Source organism: Pundamilia nyererei, unplaced genomic scaffold (assembly GCF_000239375.1).
Source record: "Pundamilia nyererei isolate P.nyererei 1_Seehausen unplaced genomic scaffold, PunNye1.0 scaffold00306, whole genome shotgun sequence".
Lineage (NCBI taxonomy): Eukaryota > Metazoa > Chordata > Actinopteri > Cichliformes > Cichlidae > Pundamilia > Pundamilia nyererei.
In genome coordinates this window covers 403,734-421,862 of record NW_005187707.1, presented here as the reverse complement: position 1 = coordinate 421,862, position 18,129 = coordinate 403,734, and the positions used below count along the sequence as shown (strand labels likewise).

General features: G+C 39.9%; 1 protein-coding gene across 4 annotated transcripts in view; it reads right to left on the bottom strand.

Moving 5' to 3' along the window:
* Positions 1 to 17,776, bottom strand: part of nrg1 (neuregulin 1) — a 68,538-nt gene extending 50,762 nt beyond the window's left edge. For 2 of the 4 annotated variants that reach the window (XM_005751320.2, XM_005751323.2), the window contains exons 1-4: positions 17,383 to 17,645; positions 16,330 to 17,294; positions 12,950 to 13,088; positions 11,071 to 11,138 (exon numbers count right to left, since the gene is read on the bottom strand). In XM_005751320.2, the coding sequence (XP_005751377.1) occupies positions 11,071 to 11,138; positions 12,950 to 13,088; positions 16,330 to 17,029 (907 nt within the window). In that variant the 5' untranslated portion in view covers positions 17,030 to 17,294; positions 17,383 to 17,645. Of the gene's footprint in view, positions 1 to 8,293; positions 8,353 to 11,070; positions 11,139 to 12,949; positions 13,089 to 16,329; positions 17,295 to 17,382; positions 17,646 to 17,685 lie in introns of those variants that run through there. The other 2 variants (XM_005751321.1, XM_005751322.2) reach the window with 2 other exon arrangements.
* Between the last annotated feature and the right edge of the window lie 353 nt (positions 17,777 to 18,129).

The window sequence follows — 18,129 nt, the reverse complement described above, 5'->3', positions numbered from 1 at the left end:
CAGTTCTGCGCAGATGAGAGGTGTGTCGGAGGATAACGTATTTACTTGCATTCCTGTGTGAGTTAATACTGTGTGCGTGCTTACTATGTGAGTATTGTAAGATGAGAGCGATGCTTGTTTGACTTTATCTGTGTAATTTGCTACGTAAGAAGCTAGTCCCGTTGCTATCGCTAAGATACGTTTTTTGACCTACTACAGGCAGGCTTGTGTTCAGCCCAGATTTCATTCCATATATGACTTACTGTCAAGCATTGTGGTTGTAGGTGGATGTAACTATTTACTATGTTTATTCTCTGAAGCGTTGTAATCTGCAGAGGTCTGGTTTGCCAATGTATATACGAGCTAGAAATTCATTTATGGTCTTAGGGTGCCATCTAGTGGCCATGAGGTTATGGCAGATTGTATAACATTACGCTGGAAACCCACAGTACTGTAGAAGGGGTACACTGCTATCCATAGTGGTTAATACAAATGTTTGTTCTTTCTGTTTACAGATGACCACACACACACCCATATACACACTCACACCCCCTTTACCTGCATGTGAATACTGTAATGCCTCCCTACCAACGCTGTACATCCTGTTGATGTCATCTGCCACCTCCTTAGTAAAGTTATTTGAACTACCTCACTGTGGAGTGCCATTCCTTCTGACCGAGGACGACTCAGTTGAAGCGTGATCGGCAATCAGTGCAAACATACATTACAGTTTGTATGATTTGGGAAGTTGTTATGCCCAGCTTGTTTGCTACAAGTGCTCAGTGGAGGTGAAACCTTTGCCCACGCATGCCTTTAAGTTTCCATTACATACTATAACCTCAACTATCTGATTTGTGATGCATGTGTAATGTGAGTATACTGAGTTACTATTTCAGCTGTGTGGTCATTACTCATTTGTAAAGCTACTTGTGCGCTAGCGACTGTATATTAGCATGTGTTTGCTAACTTGCTATGATCAATAATGCTAGTTAACTGAAGGTGTTTATGTTTAATTTAGGCAACCTTAAGATTGATGTTTTTGCTGGTTGTCATGAAAACCAAGTTTCAATTAGTACATTATGTATGCTCAGTGAATGAGAAGGTAATTATCTGTTTTGTGTTTATTTAGTTTTACAAAAAGAAAAGAGAAAGGAGAGATAAGCTAAATCACGCCCACATCTAGTGAGGACAGAACAGTTAAATACTTGTGAATTTCACTCAAAACACCTTTTGCATTTTAATCTCCTTGAGGAATAACACATAACACCAATACATAATACACTCCAACACAGATTTGAAGACCTAAAAGTTATTGTATTCAATCTTTCTACTAATAACTTATTCTACAAATAACCTTATTTCTACAATAATAGATGTATTTAACAGTGCTTTTCCCCCCATCATTTTTGCCATCTTTCTGTGTTTCTTGCTTCACTTTCAGCTCAGCCACACTGCTCACTGTGGATGGCTGCACTCTCTATTTGTTTTGACAAAGATTTTTGTCTGTTCAAAGGGAGTTCCCCCCTTGTGCCACCAAGAAGTGTCCTTCCTCACAGGAGATTTTGGAATTGCTTGGTTTTTATTTATAATCTTTTTTTCTTTTCTTTTTTTTACCTTGCAACATGAAGAACCATGAAGGAAGTATTGATTTGTCTGTATACTTGTATATATATGGACTGAGTAGTCCATGTTATTACAAGAAACAGGCATGCGGACATCTGCACAGACCCCTTCGCTCACCATCTAATGATAACATTTATGTTGAACCTTTGACCTGTTTTAAAAAATGCATTTGAAAAGACTTGGAATGAGCTACCTAGATACTTAAGACCTGCAACTACAACTTTAAATCTCCACCATAAATGCATCACATCATAGTCTAAGCAGGCATTATGTTCTTATTACTGAGCAAGTATTTCCATGCTGTCACTGGAGTCACCAGGATGTAGAACATAAAAAATGAACAAATTCAGCATTCAACTTGCCAATCAGATTTAAATACTCAGAAACTAAAGGTGCCAGAACACTGTCCAGCAACCCAAGAAGAGAAGCCCAGACCTCTGCTGATTCTCATTCCCACCGCTTCACACTTGGCTGCGAACCATTCCAAAGCACGCTCAAGGTCATCACCTGATGAAGCCAAAAGAACCACATCATCCACAAAAAGCAAAGATGAGAATCTGAGACCACCCAGGTGAAAGCCTTCCGCCACTTGGCTACATCCAGAAATTCGGTCCATAAAAATTACAAACAGAATCGGCAACAAAGGGCAGTCTTGGCAGAGCCCATCACCCACAAGGAACAAGTCCGACTTATTGCCGGCTATGCGGACCAAGCTCTTGCAATGGTTGTACAAGGATCGAATGGCCCGTAACAGTAGGCCAGACACCCCATACTCCTGGAGCACCTCCTACAGGACACCCCGAGGCCACACTAAGCTGGTTGGGCAAACTCCCATGCACCCTCAAGTATCCTTGAGTGGATAAAGTGCTGATCCAGTGTTGCACGACCAGGACAAAAACCGCATTGTTCCTCCTGTGTCCAAGGTTTGACTAACGGATGGACTCTCCTTTCCAGCACCCTGGCATAGACCTTGGCAGGGAGGCTGAGAAGTGGGATTTCCCTACAGTTGGAACACACCCTCCGGTCCCCTTTCTTAAAGATGGGAATCACCATCCCGGTCTGCCAATCCAGGGGTACTGCCCCTGATCTCCACTCAACAGTGTAGAGGCGTGTCAACCCAGATAGTCCTACAACATCCAGAGCCTTCAGGATCTCAGGGCGGACCTCATCCACCCCAGTGGCTATGACACCAAGGAGTTGTTTAACTGCCTCAGTGACCTCGCCCCCAGAGATTGGCGGGTTATCCAGTTTGTCCCCAGTCTCTGCTTCCTCCACGGAAGACATGCCAGTGGGATTAAGGAGGTCCTCTAAGTATTCCTTCTGCCACCCAACAAGTCAGCAGTGCTCCACCCGCACTATACACAGTGCCGGTAGCACACCACTTTCCCCTCCTGAGTAACGTAACGGTTTGCCAGAATCTCTTTGAGGCAGTCCAAAAGTCTTTTTGAGTTTTTGCTAAAGCCACTCCCTGTGCTGCGTTCCCCTTGGCCTGTTGGTACCTATCAGTTGACTCTGAAGTCCCACAGGCTAACCAAGCCCGATAGGACATCTTCTTCAGCTTGATGGCTCCCCTCATCTCTGGTGTCCACCATTTGGTTCAGGGGTTACCACCACGACAGGCACCGGCCACCTTGCAGCCGCAGCTCAGTGCAGCGGCTTTGGCAGTGGAGATGCTGAACATTATCCATTCGGACTCAGTGTCCCCAGTCTCCCTTGGAATGCTGTTGAAGCTCTGCCGGAGGTGTGTGTTGAAGAACTCGTGGACCAAGGCCTCTCCTAGGCATTTCCAGTACACCCTCACTATACGTTTAGGCGCGCCAGCTCTGTCCAGTGTCCTCCCCGGCAACCTGATCCAACTCACCACCAAGTGGTGATCAGTTGACAGTGTATTAAATCCTGTATATTTAACCACATGTTTTAATACTTTAATGTTTTAACTTAACTAATGGGGACCTCATACCTGGTTAAAGCCTTGATCACATATAAGAATATCTATACCAGCTAAAGAAAAATGAGCCTACACCAATGAATGTCAAAAACAGACAATATCAGAATACTCAAAGTTAATCAAATGAGAAGTGGTTAAAGATCATCAGCCCAAAGATTACCAAAAAAGGATGAAATTCAGAACTGCCTATCACCTTTTTCCAGTTCCACACATACCCAGATTTGAATTTGAGATGATTGCTTACTGAGACATGGGCCCTATCATTTCCAAGGCAGTTACACCAAAAGATAAGCACTAAGTTCAAACTTTACCTTGCGTTTAAGACACAAGCCTTTTTTGATGTACTGATAAACCAAAATTAGTAAGTTAGAATTTTTTATATATTTCACATAATACTCTTCCTGTTCTTCCAGCAGGAACAAAATCAGATGGCATCATGCTTATGTAGTGCTTTTCTCCTCTATCTGAGCACTCAAAGCACTTTGGTTTGTAGACATCTCTGCACTTTAAATTCAGAGCAAGCTAAGAATAAATGCACTGGTCTGTTACTTAGGAAAACTTCAGCCAACTATATTAGTTCAGAATTTAAAAGGCATAATAAAAATGTACATCATTTATCTAATAGATTTTAGTATCAATGGTTATTACAATGTTATTATAGTGGCCTCAATCAGCATGTAGTGGGGTGTGGTCTGAGGCTTGGCTGCAGGAGTGGGGTGGTGAAGTGGGTTCAGAGGACAGTGCCGGGGGACACTGGCAACTATCATCTAGTCATGCCTCCCTTATTCCAGTAGAGCGCCAGGACCTGGAAGGAAGAGCTGAAGCTGGGACTGGACAGCCACTGAGTGCAGAGCAGAGTAGAAAAGGTTATCTCTGGGTATGAGACAGCTGGCAGTGTGTGGCCAAAACTGCACTTCTAAATAAAATTACTGTTAACCACACAGTGTATGTTCTGCTGGACAAAATAACACTGGCGTGTGTTACTCACTCAACTGGGGAACCCCTAATAATAACCACATGTATTTATGGCCCATATATGAAGTTCACTATGTTACCAGAAGTTTTAACGCACCAATTCAAATAATTGAATTCAGATGTTCCAATAACTTCTGTGATAAAAAACTTCAGATATATAAAATCAAGCACCTAGACATGCAGGCTGCTTCTACAAACATTTGTTAAATAATGGGTTGTTTTCAGGAGCTCAGTGAATTCCAGCATGACACAGTGATATTATACAACCTGTGCAAAAGCAAGTCCAGGCGTGAAATTTACTCCCTACTAAATATTCCACAGTCAGAGGAGGCGCAAAATGATAGAGGTTGTCAACTTTCTGCAGGGTTAATCACTACAGACCTCCATAATTCATGTGGCCTTCAGAATAGCTTGAGAACAGTGACGTATAGAGCTTCATGGAATAGGTTTCCATGGCTGGGAAGTTATATGCAAGCCTTACATCACCAAGTGCAATGCAAACCATTAGATGTAGTGATGAAGGCTTAGGTGTCTGGTTTTGGCAGTTGCGGCAGTTGGTACTCATGTAAGTGTCTGTGTAGGTTCTCAGTCATCCAGATCATGGTAGTCTAAGGAGCTTAGAAAGGTACTTGTCTAACTGCACTCTGCTAAGTGTGAAGTTTGGTGGAAGGAGGAGTATGGTGTGGGGTTGTTTTTCAGGAGTTGGGCTTGGCCCTGTTAAGGAATAAACATATATTCTTAGTGCTTATTTTCTGATTATATTGTTTTATGTATTTTAGTAATAAAGGCTTGTAAAGCAAAGCCACTTTTGACTCACAAACTAAGTGCTCAGCCAGACTGAAAAACAGGAAATGTATGAAATGTAAATGTAAATTAAAGATCATTTATTGAGTTTTGACCACCCTGGGTCCAGTAATTCTTTGCCGCCAAAAGAATTAAAAAGAACAGAATGTAATAGCCCCTTAGTTCCAGTGGAAGGAACCCAGAGTGTACAGGGTGGGCCATTTATATGGATACACCGTAATAACATGGGAATGGTTGGTGATATTAAAGTCCTGTTTGTGGCACATTAGTATATGTGAGGGGGCAAAATCCTCAAGATGGGTGGTGACCATGTTGGCCATTTAGAAGTCAGCCCTCTTGGATACAACTTTTGGATACAACTTTTGTCATAGGCCTTTCGCCCTATGACAGCTGGGATAGGCTCCAGCGCCCCCCACGACCCTGAAAAGGATAAGCGGAAGCGAATGGATGGATGGATGGATGGATGGATGGTCAAAAAAAGAAATTGGAACAGGACCCTCGGTTCACGCAGAAGATTTTGTTCAGTGATGAGGCAAACTTTTATGTGAATGGTGAAGTTAACAAACAGAACACTGACACTAACCCACATTGGATGGATCCCTCCAAGACTCTTGGAACTACAAAAGTGATGGTTTGGTGTGGTATGTGGGGTACAACGATAATGGGTCCATTCTTCATCAATGGTAACCTCAAGGCCACTGGATATTTGAAATTGCTACATGATGATGTGTTTCCCTCTTTATGCACTGAAGCTGGCATTTTTCCTGAGTTTTTCCAGCAAGATGGTGCACCACCACATTATGGGTGCCAGGTCCGAGCATTCCTAGATGAACAGTTTCCTGGAAAGTGGATTGGTCGTCGTGGGCCAGTTGAACGGCCCCCAAGGTCTCCCGATCTGACCCCCTTAGACTTTTATCTTTGGGGTCATCTGAAGGCAATTGTCTAAGGTGTGAAGATACGAGATTTGCAGCACCTGAAACTACAGATACTGGTTGCCTGTGCTGGCATTTCTCCTGTGGTGTAGCTATCAGTGTGTGAAGAGTGGGAGAAGAGGGTTGCATTGACAATCCAACACAATGGGCAGCACATTGAACACATTTTATAAGTGGTCAGAAACTTGTAAATAACTCATGCAAGAATAAAGTTACTTTGAAACCAAGCACACCATTGTTTTTCTTGTAACATTACCAATAAGTTTGATGTGTCACATGGCCCTCTTCCTATTAAAAAAACAAAAGTTGTATCCAAGATGGCTGACTTCTAAATGGCAACCATGGTCACCACCCATCTTGAGGATTTTGCCCCCTCACATATATTAATGTGCCACAAACAGGACTTTAATATCACCAACCATTCCCATGTTATTACTGTGCATCCATATAAATGGCCCACCCTGTATATCAATATTTCTGTTCGAACATGACTGTGCACCAGCGCACACAGAACACCTTTTGGATTAATCAGAGTTGAGACATCAGTGTCTGACTTCACAAATGCACTTCTGGAAAAATTGTCAAAAATCCCCATGAACACACTCCTTGTGGTTTTTCTGGCTTTTCTTCTATGCTATTTTGGTAAAATATTGTTTAATTCATTGCAGTTGTTTAAAGGTTATACCCTTTAAAATGTAAAATTCCTGTTTTGTGGGTATATCCTATTTTCACTGTACTAATATTTCTAATGCAAATGTATGATAAATGATGTGTGAATTCATCTTTCAAATGCTGATACTGTATAAATGTTGACTGTCTTATTTTCAATTTGGATAAAGATTTGCAATAGAAGTTAGCACACTAAAGCATCTGCTTGTTCCATTATCAGACTTACATGATGAAAAGTGAAACCAGAAACTGAAAATTTACCTTAATATAAAAGTTGTGCCTTTTGATCATTGTGGCATAAAAGACAATGTAATATAAAAGTAAGAAACAAGTTTGCAGCAGTTCTGGGGACGAAAACACCAAACAAAAAGCTTCAGTAACTAACAGTTACAGTGACCAAGACAGTTAAATGTTAAATAGTAAATGGAATGACTCTTACAGTATATAACTTTTTCTATTCTCCCAGAGCACTCAAAACGCTATATAAGGCAATCACTCTGTACAGTAGACCTGAATTGGAAAACTATCACAGAATGCACTACCCATAATGCGCCTTGTAATCGGAAGGTTGCCGGTTTGAGCCCCGGCTTGGGCAGTCTCGGTCGTTGTGTCCTTGGGCAAGACACTTCACCCGTTGCCTACTGGTGGTGGTCAGAGGGCCCGGTGGCGCCAGTGTCCGGCAGCCTCGCCTCGTCAGTGCGCCCCAGGGTGGCTGTGGCTACAATGTAGCTTGCCATCACCAGTGTGTGAATGTGTGTGTGAATGGGTGGATGACTGGATATGTAAAGCGCTTTGGGGTCCTTAGGGACTAGTAAGGCACTATATAAATACAGGCCATTTACCAACCATAAAGTGGATTGACTATGGAGAATATGTTTGAGTACACCAAATGTGTCCACAGAGCAGAGATTTGTTCATCAGAATGTAAATTTCTGCTGAACGTTTTGACATTTTGGTGTCAGTGTCATGGATCCATGTGTTGACAGTCCAGGCTGGTATTCGTACTGTAACAGAGCAGGGGGGGTTTTTCTAGTATGCTTTGAGCCATTTGAGTATTGTTGAGTATTGTATTGTTGCATCGCCTTTTAGACTCAGTTAAATATGTTCTAATATTCAAGTATGATAATCCACCATTTCATTTTTGTGAGCATGTAAAAGGCTGTATTTAAGAAAAGTGGTTGTATGGATTGAAACACTCAATTTCTGAATGTATATAAATATACATACTAAATAAATATAAATACAGCTTTAAAGAAAACACTTAAATGGAGAAACACTGCATTAATGAAAAATATAAGAAGAAATAAAGAGGTTAACTGTTAGTCAAGTTGCAAGCCAAGAAGATGAGAGGAAATAGACATACTGTAAAAGCTGGCCATTACATAGTTTTGGCAGCGATCACCAGTAAATTCAACTGGACACCTGAGTAGGAAACATGAGAAATAAAGAAGAAGAGAAAGAGGGTGTTAGTTTATGTCATATGCAAAACCCACAGTCATCACTGGTGTTATGGATATCTAAACCAGCATGTCTACCTATTGAGTCTTTATTTAAAATTACCCTTTCAGACTACGTTGTATATTGCATAAGTCATAAATGACAGATGATCAATTCTAATTTAGTGATTACAGTTAACCTAATTTAACTACTCTCTTTGCAACAGACTGAAATTTGCATGTATGTAATAAGACAATTAGGATAACCCCAGTTGCATAAATTTCAGACAAAATAGAATTAAAGACCCCAGTAATGGCTCCATTACTCTTGGTCATTCAGTACTGCAACAGGTAATCCCTCTGCTCTCTTGTATGTGACATTTATTTTCCAACACTACGTTTAGACTTGAAAATTTACAGCGACCTGCTAACCTGCTCAAGATAAATATGCAGTGAAATATGCAGTGCTGTTGATCAATATTATTATTATTATTATTATTATTATTACTACTACTACTACTACTATTTTGAAATTTTTTCACGCTTACACATTTAAAAAACGTTTTTAATATGTTTAATATACAAAGATGTCCCGAGTACAAGTTACAAAATGCAGATTAGAAACAATCATTTTATTTTTTATACATAATAGTTATCCACCTACCTGGCTTTATGTAACACAGTTACTTAATGTTAAATCTTGAATTAACTATGATTAACTGGATTAAGAACCGCAAGCCTCACTTGCAAGACTGATATGATTCAACAATATGAAAGATACTAGATAAAAATTGGCATCCTGAGAAAACCACAGTTGATCAAAAAGAATTGTCTTACATTTCCCCCAAAAAATACCTCAATGAACCCCAAGACTTTGGGGAAAATATTCTGTGGATAAATGGGACAAAAGTTTAACTCTTGGGAAGGTTTGCATTCCATTACATGCTATATAAATGCAATCCATTATCATTATTATTATTACAATTGGAATAAATTAAACACGTTTCATAAAAAAAACATCATACCAACAGTCAAACATGGTGGTGGTAGTATGATGGGCAAGGCCTGCTTCAAGGTCTGGATTAAGTACCCCAATTTATGGAATCATGGATCAAAATACAACACAAACAAAAAATAAAAATAAAAAACAAAGTCAAGGCTTTGTAGTGGCCTAGTCAAAGGTTAAATCCATCTGAGATGGTTTGGTATGACATTAAACAGGCCATACATGCTTCAAAACCTTCCAGTGTAGCTGAATTTTGCAAAGAAAAGTGGGCCAAAATTCCAGTGATCTGAAAGACATTGTCAGTTATTGCAAATGCTTGATTGTAATTCTTGCTTCCAAGTATGGCACAAACAGCTTATAGGTTTAAAGAATAGCTATCTTTTTTACATAAGCCCATGTAGGTTTAAATAGCTTTTTCTCTTAAATTAAATCATTTAATAACTGCACTTTGCATTTACTCAGGTAATCTTTGGCTGATATTAAATTTACTTTGATGATCTGTCACATATCAGCAAATATCAAAAAAAAGAAAATATCAAAAAAAGAAAGAAAAGAAATCAATAGGACTGTAGCACTGTAGGTTAGGGGCAACTTTCATCTGCTCTTATGCATTTTCAGATAATTTTAAAGCTTTTCAATAAGCTGTAATATAGTGGTATAATCCTAAACTATTGCATCTAATATTGTTATTATTGTTCATATCATTTCTACATCTAAACCCAATTACCAGTTTGGATTTTCCTTTTATATTTCATAAATATATTTATATTTTCCTTTTTATATTTCTTTAATGTGCTGACACAATTTAACACTTTCTGAGTTGCAAATAAAAGAATAGGGCTTGAGTTAGACTTGTACATCATGGGTATATCTTGATTTACGCATTTGTTTAACTAAATCCACAATTTTGACTATAGCCAGATCTCCCTGTATTGTAATAATAGAGATTATTGAGTTTAATAACTGGCCACTTATTTTCAGCTTTCCTTTCTAGCTTTGAATAAATCGTTTATTTATACAACGTTTTATATAATGCTGACTACTAAAAGCAATTAAAATACACGCACATAATTTAGCTGTTTTAATAATATAGGCCTATATACTGTCTATTGATTTTCTTATCATACACTCTCATACTCCGATGCTTTGAATTCCATAGTTACACAGGTATATTTAGATGCATTGTGTGTTTAATTACTTTATTTTAATATTAAACCTTGTAAAAGCTTGTAGCTAAACTGGTGAAACCCTCGGTTGAGTTATCAGGCTGATAACCACTTTTGTGACTGATAGTATGATAGATGATATTAGCATAAGATAAAGATTTGGAGAATCTGAAATTGCTTTGCACTACAGAACCCAAATTGTACAAGAACATAATCAATGTTTTGTTTTCTGATGATCTGGCAATGTGGCTTCATACTGAAGTGGAGATCACTGGTCTAAACAGGATGGATGAGGTGTGGTGAGATGTGAATTACATGCAAATTCACTGCAGAAGAGAGTATGCTTAAGCCTTTAGACCATGTTCTACATAGAGTCTACTTGAACTTGGAGAAATAAGTTCAGCATGCTCACCAAGTTTATATCTGTGCATAGAAGGCAACATGAATTTCTCCACTATTTCCTGGAGAAAATATGCTAAGAGTGAAACACCAGCAATGACATGTGGGACTAAATACAGTTGTATTCACATACGTTTTGGGTCTGAGACATTCTTAAGAACTGCTTGTTCACATCGGTGCCCAGTGAATCCAGCCAAGCACCTAGTTAATGGATAGAAAGGACAAGACAAAAACAGCACCTACTGTTATCCACAGGACGCAAACACTCAATGACACACAGTCACAAAACATACTATTTTCCAAGATAGAACTTTATCATATAATGCTTTTTTTGTTAAAAAAAAAAAATCTAGATATAATGTTACAATTACAACATAATAAACATAGTGGGAGTTCCCAACCTGGATGGGAGGCATACCAAAAAAGCCCTATAACACTCATGGTCTTTAGGAACTTAGGTTGATCCTCATCCACCTCAGTGACCCAGCCACTAAGGAGTTGTTCAGCTACCTCAGTGACTTTTTTTAAGTAATGGGCAAATGGGCAAATCATTCCCCTCACTGTCATGGAAGGATAGGCCCCTGGACAGGCTATCTGAAAGCCCCACAGTATCTTATTTTAGCTCAATCATTGTCAAATGGCATATCACATTTTGACCTCAAGACTTCCAGGCCATAACTTAGCACAGATACACCGCATGCCAGCCACTTGGTTATGGCGTTCTATGTATGTCTCGCTGGCTAGCATTTTGAACCCTGTTGTTATGTGCCTGATTGTTTCAGAACTTGTTTCTGTTCTGCCATGATTACTGCATCTGTGCTGTTTTTTCAGCTTTACCCAGCCAGTGGTAGGATTTCTGGCTGTTAGTCAATTCTACCATCTGCTGGTGGTACATACCCTGGAGGGCCCTGTCTATCCATGATGGTTCTTCTCCTAGTCTACATTGTCAGCAAATTTCCCTTCTGGTAGTACTTTTCCTCTCTTTGTTACCATCTGGCTAAACTTCTCCAGTCCAAATGACATTCTGATGTTGTTGCTATAGATCCTGGTGGTATGGATCGATGAATCAATGCCTCATTCACTCCTGGAATACAGCATGATATCATCCATGTAGAGGAGGTGGCTGACAATTGTTCTATTACGTATTCGGTACCCATAGCCAGTCTTGTCAATGATAGCACTATGGGGGTTCGGGCCTATACAGAACAGCAGTGAGGACAGGGCATCTCCTTGGTAGATCCCGCACTTGATGGTGACTTGTGTGTTTGGCTTGAGATTGTCCTCTAATGCTGTTCACCACATCCCCATTGAATTCCTGATGAATGCTCTTAGGGTCCTGATGATCCTGTATAGTTCTAGGCATTCCAGGATCCATGCATAGGCATTGAGTCATCTGCTTTCTTGTAGTCAACCAGTGGTACACAGGTTGGTCAATCTACAGGGTGGGCCATTTATATGGATAAACCGTAATAACATGGGAATGGTTGGTGATATTGAAGTCTTGTTTGTGGCACATTAGTATATGTGAGGGGGCAAACTCCTCAAGATGGGTGGTGGCCATGTTGGCCATTTAGAAGTCGGCCATCTTGGATACAACAACAGAGTCATGTGACACATCAAAGTTATTGGTAATGTCACAAGAAAAACAATGGTGTGCTTGGTTTCAACGTAAATTTATTCTTTCATAAAGAAGAAAGAACCAAGCACACCATTGTCATTAAATTGAATTGATTTTTTCTGTGTTCTACTGAGAATAAAATATGAGTATATGGGATTTGCATATCATTGCATTCTATTTTTACTGACATCCCAGCTTTTTCAGACCTGGGGTTGTATGATAAAGTTCCATTATATTTCTAATGTTTTCATCAGAAATCATGTCTACTTTTCAGACAATATAGGTTGGATTTAGTTAGTTAAGCAGGATAAAGTACAAAAATTATTTTGTTCTGGCATTACAAATGCCAGCAGTAGCAGTATTCAGTGAGCTTAACCTACAGTTCATGGCATACCTGCAGAGAAACTTTGTACTGCCCGGGATGATTTCAAGGGTAAAGCACTCGCCTCCATTAACACAGTAGTTCCTCTGACTGTCACTGCAGCGGGTTACGTGACTTGAGGTCTTTGCTGTAGTGGAAGTGCTGATGGTAGCTGGGGAGAGACACCTATAATTAGCATTTCATGAAAACAACACATGCATCCTCGGCCTTAAATATGAATTATACTTCTGCGCCAGACCTATGCCATAACTAGAACACCATTTTAACCCTACCCTACAGGTAACCTTCTCCCCACTTTCCTATTACCCAATGAACAGCTAAGAGTATCCATGGAAGTGGGCTAATGATTAACACGTGTAAACTGTCATAATTATATTTTGTTAAACATATGCATGTTGCATATATAATACATGCAATAAATTACTTCTTGGCCAATAATCTGTCAAATATTGGTCAAACATTTCTCTCATGAAATGTTTGACCAATATTTCAAATAATTTTCAGGCATAAAGAGCATTCCTATCACAAGATAGAAGTGGCAATAACTTTTTGTCAAAGCAGGTAACCCAAATCATGGAGAGGAAATGGCATTTTGCAAACTTAGAAGATTTTGAAATCTTCTAATTTTGTGAGAAGAAGAGTTGAAAAAATGTTGAACACATTTTACATGCAGTTATTCACATAATTATTAGCGGTAGCTTGCCATTAAAATATCAAAAGCTCCCAAAATATTTTTAGACTTTTATCCACAGCCATTGTGAAGGGATGGATTACATTTCATTGCAATATGCTTTAAGTTGTGCTAATGAAATGAATTGTAGCAATAGTGTGTAAAAGCTATTAGTGGATTAAAATCAGCAATCATTTGCCGAGAGCCATTCCACCTATCATGCGTGAAGATAATTGTCAAAAATGTTGTTTGACAATATAAGTCATCCTAAAAGGTCGTGGTCATGATTCCACAACATCAGTATCTTAGAAATGTAACTCATCAGCTTTTTAAAGGTTATAAACTCCCCTGCTATAGGTTTTTATCCTCTTTGATATTATCTTGATTCTACTAGGCCTCAGCTGCTGGGAGCATGATGTACTGTGTGTTTCTTCTTCACTCACCTCTTTTGACTTTTTATGTATTTCTACAATACGTTGCATTTAATCATAAGTTAACTTTAAAATCTGGCTCTCTTCCAATGTCTTTCTTTTGCCTGTCTTCCTCTGTGCTCTTCCTTTTCTATCACAGCTGATGGCTGCCTCTCCCTCCATTTTTCCTCCATTTTTCCAAGCACTTTCTCATTGGGGTTTTCTCTTGATTATTGAAGGGTTTTCAATTTACAGTATAAAGCACTCTGAGACAACTGTTGTTATGTTTTGGTGCTGTATAACTAAAACATATAAGAAGACATGAGGGGGTGGGTAAATGATCGTTCCTTCTAGTTCCCATCAGAACTAGAAGGAAAGAAGGATTTTTAAGGACAACCTGTTAATGAATTAAAATACTCCAGCCTAGAAGTGAAAAATGCATGAACTACTTTTTCAGCATTGATCTGAGACAGGATGTTTCTATCTTTAGAGGTATTGCACAAATGTAAGAAAGCAGTCATTGAAAGCCATATCCTGGTCAAAACTGACTCCAGACTCTAGAAGATTCTTCACAGTTTTAGAGGAGGCCAAGGTAAAACCATACAGATTAAGCATCTGGTTAAATACATATATCCAAGATTTTTAGGACTGCAACACAGTGCTGTAGTGTGTTGCACTGTTGCCACACAGCAATTAAATACTGGGTTCAAACTCAATGACCTACATGTGTGGAGTTCTTCCTATGCCTCTCCAGGTACTCTGGCTTCCTCTCACAATCCAAAGATATGCAGGTTAGGTTAGAATAGAATAGAATAGAATAGAATAAACCTTTATTATCCCACTGATGAGAAATGTTGGTGTTACAGAGCTCTTAGAGCAAGGGGAGGAGTGATTCTAAATTAACCATAGTTGTATGAATGTTTGTTTGTCTCCATTTTGACCCTGCAATAGACTGGGAACATGTCCTAGGTGTGCAGGTCATCCTCTGACATCTAAGAAAGGGTCTGGACTCTTCATAATCCTTACCTGGATAACTGGTTAAGAAATGGATGGATGAACTGTTATCAATTTTAAAATACTGGAGAAGAGGTGTTTTTAAAAAAAAAAAAAAAACATAGAAAAGGGAAGCGTAAGACAGTTACAATGCATCTCATAATGTCAAACTTCAAAGTGAAACGTTTAGAAAGTACAGACAGTCTTTGGAATAAAGCTGCACTTGCTTCCTAAATTTACAACAGGGCTGCAACTTTGAGATGAGTGATAGGGGAGGAGCAGCAGTGCTATCACAGAGAGACACCAGCTTTGCCAGAAATCAGATAACATTCTACAGGCCAAAACAAGACATTTATACATTTCAGCATCAGAATCTCACTTGGGACACTCAGAAAGAAAATTAACAGAGGTAATTTTTAAACATTAACCTTCTGTCACTGCTGGTATTCAAGCATTCTTAAGTAAAGCACTGTCTACAAACCAACCCCTGACCTACCACCACTACCTCACCACAATACAACACAGAGTGATGTGACTACAAACAAAACAGCCTAGTTGAGAGGCCCAGGCAGAAAGAGAGCATAAATGGATTGGTGTATTTTCCCCTGTGCCTCAGGGATAGTGGGGACATCAGTTAGCTTCAAGAAGGCTCTGACCTTGAAATGTAGCATAGGCAGAAAACAGGAAGTCTGGCTGTGCCACAGCCTGGGTTTTCAGTTTATGTCATGCATCATTTATTGATATGCACTTTTCAGTATATCTCGAAATGTGCATCCACACACTTCAGAGATCTTTCACATTTCTCACGTTTTTTTGCAAACAGGAAAAACATTTTAAAGAAAACACTGATTGACTTTAATTACTTAAGTCATTTCATTATAATATAAAGGGCCACTTAAACTCTAAAGTGGGTAAAAGAGGATGACTCCCAGAAATCGCACAATTAGTGTATGGGTAAAGTAGATTTAAACTGAAGGTTCAAGGTACACACTTACACAGTTTGTGTAGAAATAGTTCAGGGGCTTACTCATGGCACCGTGTGCAAGTCACAACACATCTGTTTTCAGGTACAGAACATTCTTGTACAGAAAAAAAGAACACTACAAAATGAATGATACAAGAGAAAAAAAGTTATTTGAATCTTATTATATCAACCTGTTTTATCTTTTGCAATGATGAAAATCATAATTTTGTGTTAGCATGTAATGTCTAGCCATTGCAACCTACAGTATACCTAATTTAGGCTCATAAAAATATGTAAGTAACTTAAAGAAAAACCCACTTACAGATTTTTATATAAACAAGTATTGGGTACTTACAGATAGTTTGATGATGGCTGTGTGATTTCTGTGTTGACTTTCGTTGGGGAGTCTGCTTTGGGGTGGTATAGTGTTCAGCGTTATATTTCAGTGTGACAGCAGGCTCAATCACTCGTGAAGACTGAGACACATGCGGCTGTTGTGTAGATTTATCTTCTACTGAAACTTCAGGATGCTCTGGGGTAAGGGTGAAGGTGGTGGTTAGGGAGTTATTTGAAGGAGTTGCATGAGGAAACGAGACTGTTATTCCCAATGTGGGTTCAACTGGTATAATAATTGGGTCTTGTCCAATAGGCTTAGGATCTAAATGTGATGGTGGTTCATACTCAAATATCTTATCCACAAAGACCCATTTGAGTCCAGCTGTGCAGAGGGCTAAGCTAAGCAGACAGGCCAGTATGGGGAGGATGCAGATTTTCTCAGAGTGCAGGCAATTGTTAATCTGTTCCATCTCTATGCACACGCAGCAGGCCTCTGGCAAGGTCACAATTCCAAAAGCCCCCACATGCTCCCCATCGTCACCAGCACCACCTCCTTCTGCAGTTCCCTCTATAGCCTCCTCCCCACTCTCACCAGCTGCCTCTGTCTCCTCTGGTTTCTCTTCTGGGACTTGCCTAGTATCAACAGTAGAGCCAGTGGGGGAGACTGATCCAAAAGGGGGAGCTGGCCCTGCAGAGACTTCCTCCATTCCCTCAGTCATCCTTTCACACTGCTTGAAGAAGTGTTTCTTACCACCTTAGCTATTAACTCAGATCATCACACAATGACATTTTTCCACCAATGTCTTTTAGTATCTTTTCCATTGTGTAGACACAGAGGGAGAGCTGGGTTTCAGAGAAAGGTGATGCCCTTCAAAGAGTGGAACCTTGCTAACAATCCAGGGGATACGTAGACAGTCTATGCATTAGAAATAGGAATTCCTTATTCATGCTTTTTTTTCACAAGGAAAACAACTGTCAAATTTCCTGCAGGCAGAAACAAAAAATACGGAAAAGATTTTTTAAAATGTGCGGTCTACTAGTGAGCAGCAGTGAAACAGTTGTACTCACTCACCTGAATACTTGGGAAGAAAAGGTAGTATCGACGTGATGGGCCAGCTCTAGCTGAGGCAAATGTAGTGCAGAGGACAGGCCAGCCAAGCACTGCAGTGGCAGGAGGGACATGCTGTCTAGTCTTGGGAGCTCCAAACAGCTGAAAAGCTGAATCATCAGGGAGCGGCAGGTGTCCTTCCTCTCAGTGCAGCCACTGAAACAGATGAGTAAGGGGAAAGAGGAAAAAAGGAAATTACACAGAGTGGGAGGGGGGCTGCAGCAGCACAGAAGGGCAGAACTGGATACTCCCCTTTTCTTCTCTCACCCCTCCTCTCTCAATCCTTTATTTTCAAGTGGTGAGCTGTGCAGACTCTGGCCTCCTCCCTCACTGCCTCTCTTCCTGTCTGGTAGTGTGCAATGCAGGCTGCTCCCAATCCCTGTACAAAGCATCAACCTAAGCAAGTTCCTACTTGATCCAATTAGAGCATATGTCAGCAAATCAGAGACAGGCAAACTGCTGTAGCCACACCCTCTAGCACCACTCCCCATTCATTATGCTGGTCCAAAAGGGTGTGTTGGCTTTTTCCTTTTTTTATGCAGAGAAAGCAGCCACATGATCCACCTAAGGGGATAAAGCTGTTGTATCCTACTCATCTCAAGCATCAGGTCTGCACAAATAATAACATGATAAATTTGAGAGAGAGATAGAGAAAAAGAGAGATAGATAGATAGATAGATAGACAGACAGACAGACAGACAGACAGACAGA